The sequence below is a fragment of the Mustela nivalis genome, assembly GCF_964662115.1.
Source record: "Mustela nivalis genome assembly, chromosome: 15".
In the NCBI taxonomy this organism is placed as follows: domain Eukaryota; kingdom Metazoa; phylum Chordata; class Mammalia; order Carnivora; family Mustelidae; genus Mustela; species Mustela nivalis.
Window position 1 is genome coordinate 4,059,913 of NC_139034.1, and position 17,044 is coordinate 4,076,956.

The following is a 17,044-nucleotide window of genomic DNA, read 5'->3' on the forward strand; positions in this document are numbered from 1 at the left end:
AGCCGTTGACTGCTTTAGGGTGGGGGAAACACAGGTGGTCTTTTTTCCCTTTGAATATTCTTCCAATTAAAATGTTTAAATGGAAACAAATTAAAAACAGGAAGGGAAAGAGAGAAGAGACTTTGTCCCACTACAAGGGATGCTCCAGAACTCTTTAGCCCCAGGTGGTAATAACTGGCTGGTATGTTTTTTCTTACTGTGCCATGGGTATAACAATGCTTTCAGGGAGAAAAACAATATATTACAGAGTCAGAGAGGAAAGGAAAAGTCTTGACCTGAAAACAAACACAGCAGAAAGAATGCACTCTTCCATGCAAATGTAAGTGTACTGCAGTCCACGAGGGCAGTGGAGCCTTCACTGGGGGGTCCTCAGGGGACAAAGTTTTCACAAAGAGGTTTGCACCAGGAATATAAGCACACCCTCCAAAACCAGAAGAACAACATGGCCCCATCTCTGCCTGCCCCTCCTTTGTAATTCTAGCAGAGCTTCCAGCCCTCGTGGCCCCAGGTCACGAGTGGTCCTGCTGGCCCACTTCTGCCTATCTCATGGAAGGCAAAGGAGACCAGGCGACAAGGCTGCACAGTTTCACTTGCAGCCTCTCTTCTCTGCCTCTTCTCCTGGGGACCCCTTCCCTACCTTCCTCCTGTTTCAGGGGCCCATTCTTGCTGCCTGTTAACATTCCAACTCACTCTGGAGGAACTGAAATCCATCATTTATACGGATCAATTACCTGTCGGTGACGATAAGGAGTCAGGAGTTAGAGTAAGAGCATTTTCATTTCGCTTTATTTAAGGGTTATTCAAATACTAGCACTGAAGTTTTTACTTGAAACACAATTGAAGAAATCCAAGCATGCCAAGCAGGTTTTAAAAAATTGAGTGGTTAACATTTTCTTTACGTTTATCTGTTAACAGGGTCTGGAGATGTCTCCAAAACGTTAAATCAGCAGGAGCTCTCCTTTCAACAGGGTGTTGTTGCTGGCCAATGTGGCCACTCAGAAAGTAACCTCCCATAAAACACTCCCTATCACTTCTTACAGACCCTCAGGACTAGAAGGAACTCTAATTAACTGATGATTCCCAGCCAGCAACTATGACCTTCAGAAGAGAGAGAATTGCCATTTCCTCAGGGGCTTCCATTGTCCCTGGACGGCTGTGGGGAGAAATTCTTCAGTGTGTGCCACAGCCGAGTCTAGCTGCTCATCAGTCAGATGGAAGCCCGGGAACACAGGGCCAGCCTGTACACAGGCAGCACACAGACCTCGGCTCCAGTGTGAAGCAGGAGCTGGGCAAACATGCCAGATGCTGTTTGTGCCAAAAGCCACCAGCCTGCAGGCAGCATCCCAGCAGTCCATCAAGGTATCGTAACACACCTTGAGCGCTATCTGGATTGAGTCTGTCCAACCAAATGGCCGACTATTGCCTCTGAATGGCGTCTACTTAACTTCCTTCTCTCCCAGGGTCAGTGCTGGACACAAAACACTTGCTGAGCCATGGCTGTAGGCTCTGGTACAGTTCTGGGGCTTCTTAGAATGCCAAGATACTCCGTGTCCTTTCAGGGCTGCCCCACAGACTAAAAGCACGGCCTTCTCTTGGTATCTCTGACCAGAAGGCCATGGACAGGACGCTCTCTGAGCTTAAAGCCAGTGTGAAAGGCGGTCTCAACTAATTGGGAAGATGGTCCTGGTCAAGGAGGTGACACACCTGCTCCAAAAGCCCTATACTCCCTACAGGTGGGCCAGCGGAGTCCTTGCCCTGAGAAACAGGATAGCAATGAGGAAAAGGACAGTCATGATGGGTCCATGACAGCCTCTGGGAAACCTCCACAGGGTAAATGAGCTAGAAGAATTAGAGCCAAGAGAACTCTTTGGTGTCCTCAAGTGGTGATGAACTTGCTGCAACAGAGAGGCTGACCCCAGGCTTTGGAAGGCAAGAAAGACAGAGGCCAGGTGGGCACGGGACAGTGGACCCAGGTTGTGTGAATAACATGGAAAAGTGAGTGTGCTTCAGGTGCTGGAGGAGTGGGAGACAGTTTCCCTCATCATACCAATGTCTGGGCTATATTTTCAGGAGGTACAATAAATAATGTAGAAATGGCAGAAAAATATCTTAAGAAAGAGTTGTGCTGGGTGAATTTTGCCTTGGTGATAAAGAAAAAAGAAATGCAGAGCAGAATAGGGAACAGTGGAGATGAGAAGCTGGAGGACTCCATGTACGCCTCACCTGAAGCGGAGCAGATGAACACAAAAGAAGGAAAGACAGCATGAGGCAGGCAAGGGCAAGGGAAGGCAGTGGACAGGAAGTGAGGGGAAACATGCCTTCCCTGTATGATGCCAGGAGACCTGCCCAAGCAAGGCTGGTCCCTGAAGGGAAGCCCAGCCCAGGAATGAAACAGGTAGAGAGAATTGGGGCACCTGGTAGCTCAGAAAGTTAACTGTCTGCCTTTGGCTCAGGTCATGATCGAGGATCCTGGGATCAAGTCCAGCATCGGGCTCCCTGCTCAGTGGGGAGCTTGCGTCTCCCTCTCCCTCTGCCACTCCCCCATCTTGTGCTCTCTCTCTCTGTCAAATAAATAAATAAAATATTCAAAAAAAGAAACAGGCAGATGGAGGTGGCATCACTTCCGGAAGAACATGAGGCTCAGAGCAGGGTAAAGAAATTCCCAGATCCCAGAGTTCAGGGAACAGAGCTGCTGCAGGCTGTTTCTTTTCAGTCATAAGTAGGTTCAGTCAGACATTTTATACATTATCTCTTTAATTAAAAAAAAAAAAACACTAAATTGTTAAGTTTAAATTTTAAAACATATAAAATGTAGAAAATCCTACAGTTGAAGGTACAGTGTGGAGGGCAGGAGCTTGGGTCTTTCTTGAATCCTTTAGCTTCCCTTTACATGACCCACACTCCTACGTGACTCTTCTTGCCAAGTACACAGACATCGCCAATGTCTGAACCGTAATATTTTGCTTAATCAAGCCTCAGCTTTTTCCCCCTGGACACATTCCAGGTTAACCATAGCCTGGAGCAGCCCACAGCATTTCCAACACCTTCCCTGCAAAGAAAAGCTTCTAATATAACCCCACCTTTCAAGTGCCTGTAAGCAACTACTTTGAACATGCTTTTTCTTGTCGAGCCTCTCAAACCACAAGACTACTGTTGCCTTCCCGGATCCTGAAGCCAGTGAAACAAGTGCCTTAGCTTGATTCTGCCCCATTTTCTTCTTTACAGCCTCACTGGTCTGTCTTGTACTGTTTCTCTTCCAGAGAGAAGGCTGAGTGATTGGCAGGGAACATAGTTCCTCGGTCACAGGGTAACTACTCATGGGGACGTTTTATGGAAAAGAGCAGTCAGTGAAATGCTGGGTCTCCCCAGGCTGTCAGAAAACTAGGGGCCACAAAGTAGCCTACTGTCCGATATGCGTTTCTTCTCCAAATGCTGATTATGTGGGAAGTAAACTTCCTGAGGATTATTGTAAACTTGGAGAACTGGCCCTGCACTAATACTGGCTTATTAAAGGAGAGAAGAAATCACCTCCACATGATCGCAGCACATGTGAGAGAAATATAAGAGATGGTTATAGTAGTAAAATTATGATTTCAGGTCATCTTTGCCCCTAAAATATGCATTCGTCCCTTTCTGTTCCTTGTGTCACCTCCCATTACATAGGAGAGCTTGCTGTACATTCTAATTTAAGTGTAGCAGTTCCTGAGGAAGCAGGCTGTTCATTCATCTGGCCAACACAAGCCCAAGTGCACGCTGCACAGGTACACAAGATTTGCAAGTATGAGAAGCCTGCTTACCTGTTACCCCGGAGGGACCCACTGGTGTTCACACAGGCCCATGACTAATAGGAAAACCCGGCCATGATTTGCATCCCAACTCCAGAAATCAAAAGGCTAGATAAGGGTGGCTGATGCAAAGTGCGTGGCCGGTATGACAAGGAAGACACCATCTGGGCACCCATCCCCACCAGTTCCACAGGACCCAAGAAAGGCCGGCTTTGATTTGGAATAATGACTGACATCTCCCGGGCAGTTACAACCTAGTATTCTTTTGTTCTAATGTGTTTGTGTTTTAACTGAAGTGAAGTAAATCCTTTTTTAAAGTTGATTTTCATATAAGTTTTGGGATAACCCGAGGTATTCAATGTCACAAAACTGGAACCGGAAATCATAGCTTATAAAGTGATTAGGTAACAGTCTCTCCACTAAGCAGAAGCTGGTTTATCTGTCATAGGCCTGAGTCAGACAGGGAGGGTCAGAAACAAGGGACATACAGGGACAGAAGAACATGGAAGGAGAAAATACAAAAGGACAGTAGAATATACTCTATCACACTGAAATTAAACCTGGATCAATTGAAAGTTAAATTAGTATTTAATGTTCTATTAAGGCAAAAAAAAAAAAATACTGCCTATAAAACTAAGAAGTTAAAAGGTTTTAAAAAAAAAAGTTCACCTTAAAACAGATGAAATACAACGCATCAAATCTTTGAGATCAGGGTCTCATAGGGGAGAGAGCCAGGGCTCCTCCAGCTTCACAGAGCCTAGGAATGTCCTGCAGAGCTTATTAAAATGCAGAGTCTGGTTCTGCAGGTCTGGGGGTGGGCCCTCAGGGGCTGCATGTCAAACAAGCTATCAGTGAGGCCCCCGGCTGCCTTCCAGAAGCCTCATGTTTGGCCTCATGTTTATAGCCAGGATGGGAACATTTCAGCTCAGGGTTTACACACTGGTGGCAGCTGTTGCATACAAAAAATTACACGGGATTTAGGGACTCAGAAAGCACGGGCATCGTTACCAGGACCACAGTCCATAACACTTACAAAACCACTTTATGCCAGGCATGTCCTAAGCCCTTTTCCATACATGACACTGTCCAATCCTCCTCACCTTCCAAGGAGAAACAGACCCACTGGTGTAGCCAATCACAAGTGCAGACACCAAGGGCCAGAAGTGGCACAGGTGTGGATCCCTATTAGACTAAAGCATGTGGACAAAACCATTCACTCTCTTGAGCCAGTGTCTTCATCTGTAAGGGCAAAAATAAGAACGTCTCTCTCATGGTTTTAAGATGGGATAATCTGCAAATATCTGTAAATCATGAAAACTATAAATGAAAGAGCTTTGTAAACTTTTAAATACTACACAAACTGATGAGGAGGCGATCCTCAGGGGCTCCCTGTGGTAGTCTCATAATTATATTCAACATTCCTCTGTGATAGTCTCATAATTATATTCAACAGAAACCCCCGAACAAGTTTATCATAGAAAGTTTCCTCGGTTAATTTTACTACATGATCTCTGAGACACACTCTATTAACTGAAACAATTCTTCATAAAAGGAATTAGATCCAGATCCCATAAACTACATCTGCCTGACAAGAAACCAAGAACTGAATTTCTGCAGCTCAGGGCAGGAAGAAAAGAAATCTAGCCTCACAATTATATTGCTCAGAAGGATGACTAAAACCTGAGATAAGCAATTACCAAAGCTCATTACCAACACATTCCAACAGGCTGAGAATCTAGTGATGGCTTCCTGATTGACTCCAGCTCACCTCCACCTACCCTCCCTGGATGGGGCAAGAATTTATGGGCAATACAAGCTCAGCTGTTTGTCTGGGCGAGGGTTTATTACCACAGCACAACTTCCTTTACTGTGATCATTAGCTTAAGAATATTGATTTACAGAGAAAGACAATTATATGATCTCCCTGATACGAGGAAGTTGAGAGGCAATGTGGGGGGTTTGGGGGGCAGGAAAGGAATAAATGAAACAAGATGGGATTGGGAGGGAGACAAACCATAAGAGACTCTTAATCTCAGGAAACTGAGTGTTGCTGGGGGTAGGGGGGTAGGGAGAGGGTGGTTGGGTTATGGACATTGGGGAAGTTATGTGCTATGGTGAGTGCTGTGAAGTGTAAACCTGGCGATTCACAAACCTGTACCCTCGGGGCTAATAATACATTATATGTTAATTTTTTAAAATTAAAAAAATAATATTGATTTAAAATCACATTTCTGGCCAACAGGATCTTGTCCCCTAGTGACCTAATCTTGAGCTACTAGATTGTAGCCAGACTTGTCCATCTGGCATTTCCAAGCCTACAAAGGCTGCTTCAACCCAATTCTGAAGCCAAACTGGAAGGTAACACATGCGGTGAGCATCACTGAGACAATACAACAGAACCCAGAAACCCTGTTCCATCAGATACCCGGTTGCCCATCTTGCTCCCAGACAACCCTTGTCTTTGCCGAGCTTTCATGGCTGTGTGTGGACATACAAAATCACAGTCAATGGCAAGAGGCAAGACAGTGTGTCATGGTCTAGACTGCCACTAGGACAAGGTGTGCCTTATTCCCAGCACTTTCTCTTTCTGACCAGGAAATGATGCCTGCAGCTCACCTTCCTCTTCTGGAATGGGCAGGTCTTCACAGGAACCTCCCTTACCTTTCCCTGATCCACCCTTCTTAGAATTTCTCACCCATGCTCGGCTGCAAGTATTAAAATATGCCTTCCAGAGCTGATTAATGAAACTCAAAACAGGAACACCATAAAGAAAATCAATGAAACAAAAAGTTGCTTCTTCAAAACAATCAATAAAATTGATAAGCTCTAGCAAGACTGACAGGAATAAAAAGAGAGCAGACACAAATCCCCCACATCAGGAATGAAGCCAGGGATATCACTACAGACCCTGTAGACACTAAGAGGATATGAGTTAAAAAGTTATATAGCCAACTTTATAAAAAGTTATAAAGCCAACTACTTTAGGCTCTTGAATTCAATGACTCAGAAGAAATGGAACAATTTCTTTAAAACCACAGGCCCCCAAACCCAACCAAGATGAAATGGTTGGTTCATTTAACCATTAAAGAAGCTGAACCTGTGATTAAAAATCTCTTGGAAAAGAGCCCTCCCAGGCCCAGGTGGTCTCACTGGAGAATTCTACCACTTAAAGAAGTATTAACAAAAATTTTATAATCTCTTCCAGAAAATAAAGAGGCAAAACTTCCCAATTCATACTATGCATTATTACTTTGTTGGCTAATGCAGTATTACTTTCATATCAAAATCAAATAAAAACAGTTAAAAAAAAACCCACAAAACTACAAAACCAATATTTCTTCTGAACTTAGAAAAAACTTCTCAACAAAACATAAGCAAACTGACTCCAGCAAGGTCTAGAAAGAATTACACACCTGGTGGTATTTATTCCAGGTTGATGCAAGGCTGCATCAACATGGGAAAATCAATTGATGTAACCTACCAGATCAACAAAATTGGCAAGCGGCAAAGCAGTGCCCTTCTTCTCCTCTGACAACTGCATAAGACACCACCATGGCTGAGCGGAAACGCAAACCATCGTTCTGCCAGGCCCCCTACCTGTCCCACTATAGTTCATACCCTATACCCATGGGTAGGACCCCTAGAAATTCACACTTGGAGCTGATTTGTGGGACAGGATTCCTCAATCCACCCCCTGACACACACCCAAGAAGCCTGGACAGCAGCATGCAGCCCCATGTTCTGCCCAAAGCCTCCCACTGCTCTGCAGCCAAGTCACCTTGTAGCTCCCATACCTGGAAACGCACCAACCCTAGTTTGGGTCAAAGAGAAAAGGTTCTGCCAAATTTCAACGTGCTCTGTGGCTCAAGAAAGGAGTGAGACTGAAGCGCCCATAGTGAGTCCTTGAGGAGAGCCACCCTGCTCATCTCAGCTCACATTGTTCTCTACGTCAAGGCTGAGCCTTAGCGTGTTGGCCCACACACAAGACCCACCCCAGAAGGAGACGGTCTTAGAAAGATAAATTCCATAATATCTTTGGATCTTTTGAAATTAAGAAGTATAAAAATCTTCAATTTTTACTGTAAAACATCCCCAATTCAGCTCCTTTTTATACTAAAGCTGCTCCTAGATGTTTTGAGGTAAACTTGGAACACCCTAAAATCTAAATTCAAGTTCAACTGGCTCTGAAATTGTGAGTCAAAAGGGTGTCATTCAACCCCAGTGCTCACTGGGGCTCAGCATGTGCATGCAGATTTGCACGGAGCAAGGTGAGGCTTGTGAGAGGTTTTCTCACCTTGCCTAACTTTCCATGTCTTAAGTGGAAACCAACACCAGGCAGCACAGGTTTTCCTTCAAGAAATTCAAGTGATAAAGTCAAGACTTCTTAAACCAACCCATCTAATACGCGGAAATATTGATCCACCAGTCCCAAGGGGAGAGTGGTGGGAGGTAAGAAAAACGTGTCTTTTGTGTCTGCTGGGCTGCAGTGTTGAGAACTCAGAGGGAGGAGCCTATGGCCACTTAGGTGAGCGGGGGAAGATTTCTCTGGGGCTCTGCTAGCCCCAGGATCTAAGGAAAGTAGGGCCCGCTGTATGGATGTTCAGAGCCCACACCTGCAGCATCTCTGGCCTCAGAAGCAACTACTTTGGGAGCAGGTGCACAGCTAGTGGCCTTTCCACGTCTGACTGGCCAACAGAGCAGGTGTCTCTGAGCATCGATGGTAGAAGCACCTGGAGCACAATACGGGCGACCCTATCCCCTCCACCTGTTCCCCCTCTGAGCCCCTGCCCCACAGCTGAAACACTCCACCTGTCACTTAGTCTCAGCAGAGCTCAGGGATGTCCGCCGTTCCATTCCTGCCTCACACCACCCTGGAGAGAGGGGCCTGCAGATTCTACATCTGCCTGAATTGTCTGTAGATCATCTTTTTTTTTTTTTTTAAGCGAGTTATCTTCTAGACATACGCCAAAAAAATTCTTGAGGTTCTATTCACACTTTTTATCTTCTCATTTCCATAGCCTCATCTTGGTTTGTCAGAAACCGTGTCCTGCTGGATTTTAATGCTCGGTGCCTTACAGCGACTCCAGGCACACGAGTCCCACAGCAGCAAACATAGAGACACAAGCAGGATTCTTGTGAGAACAGCCAAAGCAGCCAAATTCAACAACCCTTCTAGCTCTCCCTCCACTGCTCTTCCAAACCCAGAGCTCCCAAACCACAGCTAGTTTCACTTTGTGGTCAACACAGAATTCTTATGTAGGACTCCCACCTAACTCCATTATACCAGAGCCTCCGAGTTTTTCCGTTGAGTTGGCTCGTATCATTCTGATTGGAGAAAGCAAGATTTACCTCAGGGCTCTTATCTCTTTAGGGCACAAGCTACCTTACCAACAAAAGTAAAAACTGCTTTAAAAGCTCTTGCAGTGTTTAACTGTCATATTGAGCTTTTCTTGTGGTCTGTTAAAGTGTTCCCCTATTCCAGACAAGTGGAAATATTTTAAATACAGTTCCACGGGGTGCTTTCAGCTCAGTGTGTCTTTAAAATATTCTACTATTGACTGACACTCAAAAACATTCCACAATTTGTGGGGCGCCTGGGTGGCTCAGTGGGTTAAAGCCGCTGCCTTCGGCTCAGGTCATGATCCCAGGGTCCTGGGATCGAGCCCCGCATCGGGCTGTCTGCTCTGCAGGGAGCCTGCTTCCTCTCCTCCTCTCTCTCTGCCTGCTCTCTGCCTACTTGTGATCTCTGTCTGTCAAATAAATAAATAAAATCTTTTAAAAAAATAAAAATAAAAATAAAAAAAATAAAAACATTCCACAATTTGAGAAAATTAATACTACAAACTTAATGAAAATCCCAGGACTCTGCCTTGATGACACAGGAGCCCTAAGTGGATTTAAACAGTGAGGACACAGAATTGTAGCTTTATGTGGCAAATGCACACAGCAGTCAGAGCAGATGATGCGTCTAACAAGGACAGGACGGAACACCAGAAACAGGATGCAGGAACAACACATACATCATGTGATGTAGCAGGCCAGCCTCCTCGTTCCTGTCTCAGGCTGGGATTCGCAGGCTCCCACAGGAGGTAAACCAAGGTGTGGGCCTATTCCAGGAGCAGACAATTCAGCCTGAGCTCCAGTCCCCTCTGCCTTATGTACCCGGACAGACACTCACTCACACTACCATGTTTCTGCAACAGGAGAGTGGGCAGACAATGTTGCTTACCCATGCAGAAGCTGGGGAAGCATCGCTTGGGGAAGCAAGAGAGTGAACAGAAACCAGATGGTCTGAGCCTGAGACCCCTGGCCTCTTCACTGAAATCTAGTGGCTGCTCGCATTGTCTATCCTGACCAGCACCAGGTCCTTCATATAAATGTATGCAGTAAGGTGATCTCTAAAGTCACGTATAAAATCTTTTCAGGAAAGGACAGGTTAAGTGTGTGTGTGTGTGTGTAATATCCTGTTTATATATAAGATGAGCATATTGCTAACAAGTTTAAGGCTTATGCATTGTTTCTTCCTCAAGCCCAGTAAACTGGGTTTCTTTAGAGGATACTAGTTTATTCAAAATGTATTTTCTCCTCCTCTTGAAAAATTATAAAACTGGGGGGGAAACCTGAGACTGAGAAAACGCCGTGTGTCACACAGAGATAATTATGCGGTAATGATATGAGAGGGCAGGAAACAGAGAAGTCTGTCATCAGGTGTGAATATCAAATGACTTACTGTAACAGAGGAATTTCGGAAACATACAATGAATTGCTATCTTACCTTTTATTTTCCTTGCCTGTTGACTGAATTTGAGAGAAGAGTTTGCCCTCAGTCCCCAGAACAGAGCAAGCAGGACCAAGGGCTTCTGACTTTCCCACCCACTACCCGCCCCCCAGGAGGCCCCAGGACACTGCTGCCACCTTCCCCTCCAGCTGCCAGAGGCTGGAAGCTGCCCACACACCTCCACGAGCCGCCAGGCCTCACTGATGACAGCATACTGGAGGCGATTCAGGGCAAAGCCATCAATCTCCTTCATGACTCTGACTGGGGACTGTCCAATCTTCTGCATCAGGGCGTAGGTTCTGTCCACTGTCGCGGGGGCCGTCTTCGGGTGTGGGACCAGCTCGACCAATGGCACATAATATGGTGGATTTACCTTACAGAGAGACAGAAGGGGAGAGGGTCAAAAGACAGCCCTGGAGTTGGGGTGCTGTTCTGGCAGACTGTTTGCCTAGCTTGAATGGTCAGATGGGGCAGATTGTCTTTAAAAAGGCCTTTTTAGATTTAGCATCCAATGTCAAGAAACTTGAAATATAAAGTAATCCACAAAGGAGGGAAAGAAAAAACCTGAGCACAGAATTCTGTGGTTTTATTTATAGAAAAGTCAATACCACCATACGGGGTTGAAATTTGGAGGTGCTGATGACCATCCTACACATTCCAGGCTAATCCCCAAACCCCTGAACTCTCCATGGGACTTCTCAGCGACCTGCTGTTTAGACCTATTGACTTCTACCTATCCCCAGCCAGCCTCCAGGGCCACTCTCTCCACAAGAATCGCCACAGGTTCTTACTATTCTACTCTGTCAGTATTAAAAATCATTGGCAGCATCTTCTTAAACTTTTCCTTCCTTCTCAAACTATTTCCTTAACTCCTCCATGTTAAGTCTCAAACGTCTGCCCCCCCCAATCAAATCTCACCTAGAAATCACACAGCACCAGAACTCTACCGCAGCCCTGACATCCTGAGATGGGAAGGGTTGGTCCACAGTGAGTAGGTCCTAATGGAAATGCTTTCCTAGCCCAGCACTTACAGTTTGGGTTCTGGGGTTTTTGTTTTGTTTTGTTTTTGGAGTATTTTGAGAAACTGTTCTTGAATATTCCCAAAGAGAATTATCCCTGGTGCAAAGAAAATGCTGCTTAGTGGTACCTGATTAGCCTTGCCATTAAAAGCCAAATGCACTACAATAAATTGTTCCCCAAATGATCCTTTTAAATAATTTTTCCTTGATACATGGACAAAAATTGATAGAATCTTATAGTCACTTCAAGAAGCACCCATTTTATTGGTCCCTGGGTGGCTCAGTCGGTTAAGCATCTGCCTTTGTTCGGCTCAGGTCAGGGTCCTGGGATCAAGCCCCCCCACTGGGCTCCCTGATGAGCAGACAACCTGCTTCTCCCTCTCCCTCTGCCTGCTGCTCTGCCTACTTGTGCTCTCTATCCCTCTGTCAAATAAATAAATTAAATCTTAAAAAAAAAAAAAGGGAAGCATCTATTTTAAATGACTTCTACAGAAAAAGAAAAGACAAATTTTCTTTCTCCTAGGACACTGGAGAGGAGGAGAGGCCTCTGGTCCACACACAGCTTACTTCAGAGATTCCTTCTGCTCTCAGCCTGCCCTGGTCACTCACTCAGCCCTCTGAGAAAGCAAGAGAGGATAGTACCTGTTTTCATGTAAGTAAGTTATAAATCAGTGTCTTAACTGAAACACTTCTCTCCTGTCTATACTGAACTCATAAAAATGTCTACCTCTGGCCTTTTTAAATATCAGAATTATAAGAACTGAAAGTAGGTGTATTTTCAAGAATTTTATCTTACTGTCAGACTTGGGCTTAAGGTCTTCCAATGTTGGGCTTAAGCTGTTGGGCTTAAGGTCTTCCAATGTTGCAAGCCTCATGGGTAGCAAAAACACAGACTGAGACAACAGTTAAAAAGCATTGGTATAGGCGACTTGCTAGTTTCATCAGACAAGTCTTCCTCACAGGTTTTCCTTCTGCCCACAGTCTCCTTAAACGGCGATGCTCCCAGGCTGCCACTGGCCCTCTGTGCCCACTCTCTGGCTCTGGGCAGAGCTCAGCAGCTCCCAGGGCATCCTCCCCACCCCAAAATGCTGAGATTTCACACAGAGCTCACCTCCCACTTCAGGCCCACATTTGTAATTGTGCACTGGACACACCCCTAGGATAGACAACAAGCATACACTCAACCTGTCACAAATTAAACCCCAATCTCTCCCACCCTAAACCCCAGTCCTCTGCCTAGCTCCATCTTGATGGGAACACCAACACAACACCAACACCCAAGTTTAGTACCATAAGAAATATCCTTGGCACCTACCTCTCCCCCGCCTCCCCCACTCCCCATCAGTGATTCTGTCAATTCTAGTCATCTCTCTCAAAAACCCATTCCTGCTACCACACGCTTAGCTCAGGCCATCGCCTCCAACTGAGATTGTGGCGCTCTCCTCACTGGCCTCCCCCTCCAAGTTCATTCTCTCTGTCACTGCCAAGGGGACCTTCTGTCTGGCAGGGGCCTGTCAAACCCAGAGACAGAAGAACCCAAGGCTGCCAGGACTGGGGGCAGCAGAATGGAGAGCTACTATTTAATGGGGACAAACTTTCAGTTTCAGAAGACAGAAAGTCTGAACAGATGGTGGGGGGCCTACACAGCAGCATGAATGTGCTCACTGCCATTGAACGTATACTTAAACATGGTTAAGATGGCAAACCTTGTGTGTATTTTATCACAATTAAAATTAAGGAAAAAGCCCCTAAAAACAGGATGCTGATCATACCACCTGCAGCTCAAAACCCTGCAGGATCCTGATTCCCCACCACCCACTAAAATACCACTGCATAATCTGGCCCTTTGAGCTTACTAGAATGGGTGGAGTTGGCACACTTCTGTGTCCATGCTCTCAAGTCGATGAGCTTCTGAGGAAGGAACTCCCAGAGTCTGAGGGCCTGGATGGGGTCATTCTTGCTGTGACACCTCAGTCCTGGAACAAGGACCCTGATCCCTACTACAGGCTCAGAGATGAAGAGTGGCAACGACTGGTACTTTAAATTTAATATGGTAGTAGAGGAGAGGTGGAGAGGACAGGAGGTAAGCAAAGCCGGCGACTTAAAAAAAAAAAAAAAAAAGATTTTATTTATTTGACACAGAGAGAGACAGTGCATAAGCAGGGAGAGGGGCAGAAGGAGAGGGAGAAGCAGCCTCCCAACTGAGCAGGAAGCCCAGTGTGGGGCTCAATCCCAGGACCCTGGGATCACAACCTGAGCCAAAGACAGACACTCAACAGACTGAGGCCACAGGTGCCCCACCAAGCAACTCTCTTAAACAGAAAAGGAATGGCTGTTTCCCAACTGCTATTCTGTTTCTGACACAGAAGGTAGGACCTGGGCCTTTGGCTGCTGGAGTCTGGGAGTTAAACTCAGAAACATGCCCTCAAGAAACGGGAAGAACAAACAAAGGTGGAAAGCAAGCAACTTTTTAAAGGTTAGAGGAGACGGTCCTGGGTTCAGCCGGCCGTGAGGCTCTTTGAGAGCTCAGGTTGAGCCGGGAGGTTCAAGGGGGGGCATTCTCCATTCACCTCATGAAAAGCCTGCCCAGAATCTGGACCAGAGCCTGGAAGGCATGTGATCACAGCGATAGCACAGCACGACCAACACAGAGGCTTCGTTTATTTTCTCTGCAGCAGATTAAACAGAGTTAAACTCACAGAGGAAAAGCAGACTGTCCCTTTTCCCAGAAGACAGGTGCAGCAATTCATTCTCACAGCCCTGCTGGTGTGGGGGTACTCCTGACCCTGTGAATTCCTCTTCCTCTTAACAAGAGGAATGTAAAAATGAAGGGGTATATAATCCCTCACCATTTTGATAATTTAGGTAGTGAAGTCCTTTCATTAGTGATAAGCCCCACCCCCCTTCCTGAACTCACCCTCCATAAACAGAGGGGGAAAGGCAGCCCTTCTGAAGGCAGCAGCTGGCCATGTGAAACAGGCACTGCTTGCACACACATGCACACACACACACATGCTCTCCATAGACAGATGAACATTCAAGTTACCATCAACATGGGGGTAAATGGTTCCGGGTCAGGTGGGAGAGTGAGTCAGAAAAGGTGCAAGCATGGGCAAGGAGTGCTCGGATGGGAACATTTGGGGCACCTTACGCGGGTAGGGCCTTATTTAATTCCAGGCTGTGTTATAGCTCTGTGGCTGACTAGTAACCTACGTGAGAATTGTACGTTAGGAACTATTTCCATTACAGACTATATCCCCTGAGCAGATGTGTGTCCTTCCCAGGCAGCAAAATCTACAGGACATTCATAAGAGTGGTACCAAGAGCGTCTGATGGGCTAAAACAGCACTGTTTAGCTCTATGGGACCACCAGTCCCCAATGGAATAAAGGCTGTAAAGTGTGGCTGAAACTGTCAGTAGAAAACGGCTGCTTTGATTGATTGTTAGCATAGATCTATGTACCAAGAGAGCATGCAACCCAACTCAACCTTCAGATAATCACCAGCCACCAAATGGCCATCCCTGAGCCCCTCCACACACCCACAAGGAGATGAGGCAGACAAAGGCAACATAAAAAACATTCGAGAGGAAGACCAGCAGAGACCCAGAGAAGAGCCACATGAAACCCCTCTCCCTGAGCCCGTCACTCTCCTGGCTCTAGTCTATGAAGCCTACTCAAAGTTCTCAAACTACCTGTGTGCTGAGAGAACACGCTCACCCACCGTACTGGACTGACCTGAAATCTCCTCACCCCACAATGAGAAAAGGTGCCCAAGAGACAATATGGGATGTAGAAACTCCTTGGCTGCTGGTTCTTCCGTGGAGGGGTGGAGGCAGCAATCTTTCACAACTGCTGACTTTCCATTTTTGCCCCAGCCTTTCAGAGGCATGAATGGGCTTCCTTTTCCTTGACGCTATTTCCTGTCTGGGCAGAGTCGTGGGTGACAGGAGGACAAAGTTGAGGCAGTGGCATTGAGCTGATGCGCTGGGCTTCTCCTGCTTGGCCTGCAGGGCTAAAGGGAAACTAGCTCCTCAAAGACTGTAAATGGTTCTGGATTGCTCGGGGCCTTCCATTCAGCTTAGGTTGAATTGTTCACAGACACTTTTTTTCCCCACTCTCCTTGAGCTCAATGGCATGATTAAACAATGGGCAGCACCAGCACAAAAGAAAGGATAAAATTCCAAAGACAGTCAACTTGGGTGATTTCATCTGCATTGGTTAATGTTAGCTTTGATATAAAATGATCTACAAAAGTAGTAAGAGATTAATTTTTGAAATAAGGTCTGAGCTTATTTTGGCTACACTGCTTGCCTTTGATTAAAGAAGTAAAAGCGAACAATCCTGGAATGGTAGGAGAAATGTCATTATACAACAGTCACTGGCTGAACTACTAGTCGGAGGTCCTTGTTAGGTGTGAGAGGAAAGTGAGTAAGGTGTAGTCTCATCCATCAGGCGGTTTAAAATTAATAAGATTCCTACCTTATTAAAGGTGGAATAAATAAAGGAATCTTATTAAAGGACTTAGGAGGTATTTCCTAAACAATCAGACTTTGTTGTTTTTTTCTTTTGTTTTACCTGACTTAGAAGTAAAATATCTGGTTAGAAATTGGAAGTTTTCAAGCAAGAGGCTTACACCTTTCACTGAAGCAACAATCAATCTAATAAGTGGTTTATAGTTTCTGAGAGTCCTTTTTACAGACATGTAAATGTCATAGAAGCAAAGATAGCACATGTTTCATTGCACTTGGTATTTGGATGCTTCAGTTAAGGTCCCTCTTATTTCTGTGTATCTGTGTGGTAGCTAGACGTGACCAGTTTTCCTCCATGTTCTGTGGGTCTAAGCCTCTGTATTTTATGACCAATCTCTAATTTCCATGGTATTTCAGTAGGAGGACATCTGGATATCCAGAACTATATCGTCATGTGAATGGTGCTCCAAGCAGTTCCTCTTCTCAGCATAGAGAATCCAGTAGGCATCTGTGACTCCCCCTTTTTCCTCAATTCCCAGAGCAAGTCTGTTACCACACAACCCCCCTCCCTGACTCTAAACTACTCTTGCCTCAAAAAGAGGATTTGCCCTGCTCTTAGTCTAGGACCCTCAGCCTCACTGAGGCCCTGGTCACCCATCCTTGGAATATTGCCCCAATTCTGTGAAGAAGCTGCTCCCCTCTCTCAGCCATCTTCAACATACAAAGAACCTTCCAATTACCCTCCAAAGGCAGCATTTTCACCACATCACAAGGCTGCTCTGTGCCTAAGCCAGTCCCAGCTCTTTAGAGCAACTCTCAAGATTCTGTACAACTCAACTGTTTCTTCCCAAGCCTTCCAGCTTTTTCTTCCTACTCCCCAAGTATGTGAGGTATGGGTGCCCTTCCAGTCAGACTGGTCTCCTCGCAATTCTGTACACTCCACACTTGCTCTTAGCCCAGGGTCTTTGCTTATGTTCTTTCCCACTCTCTCC

The 17,044-nt window shown here is 45.8% G+C and overlaps 1 protein-coding gene across 4 annotated transcripts in view; it reads right to left on the bottom strand.

Annotated features, from left to right (window-relative positions):
* Window positions 1-17,044, bottom strand: part of CRYL1 (crystallin lambda 1) — a 148,568-nt gene that overhangs the window by 16,842 nt on the left and 114,682 nt on the right. For all 4 annotated transcript variants that reach the window (XM_082701694.1, XM_082701695.1, XM_082701693.1 and 1 more), the window contains exon 4: window positions 10,742-10,936. In XM_082701694.1, the coding sequence (XP_082557820.1) occupies window positions 10,742-10,849 (108 nt within the window). In that variant the 5' untranslated portion in view covers window positions 10,850-10,936. The remainder of the gene's footprint in view (window positions 1-10,741; window positions 10,937-17,044) is intronic.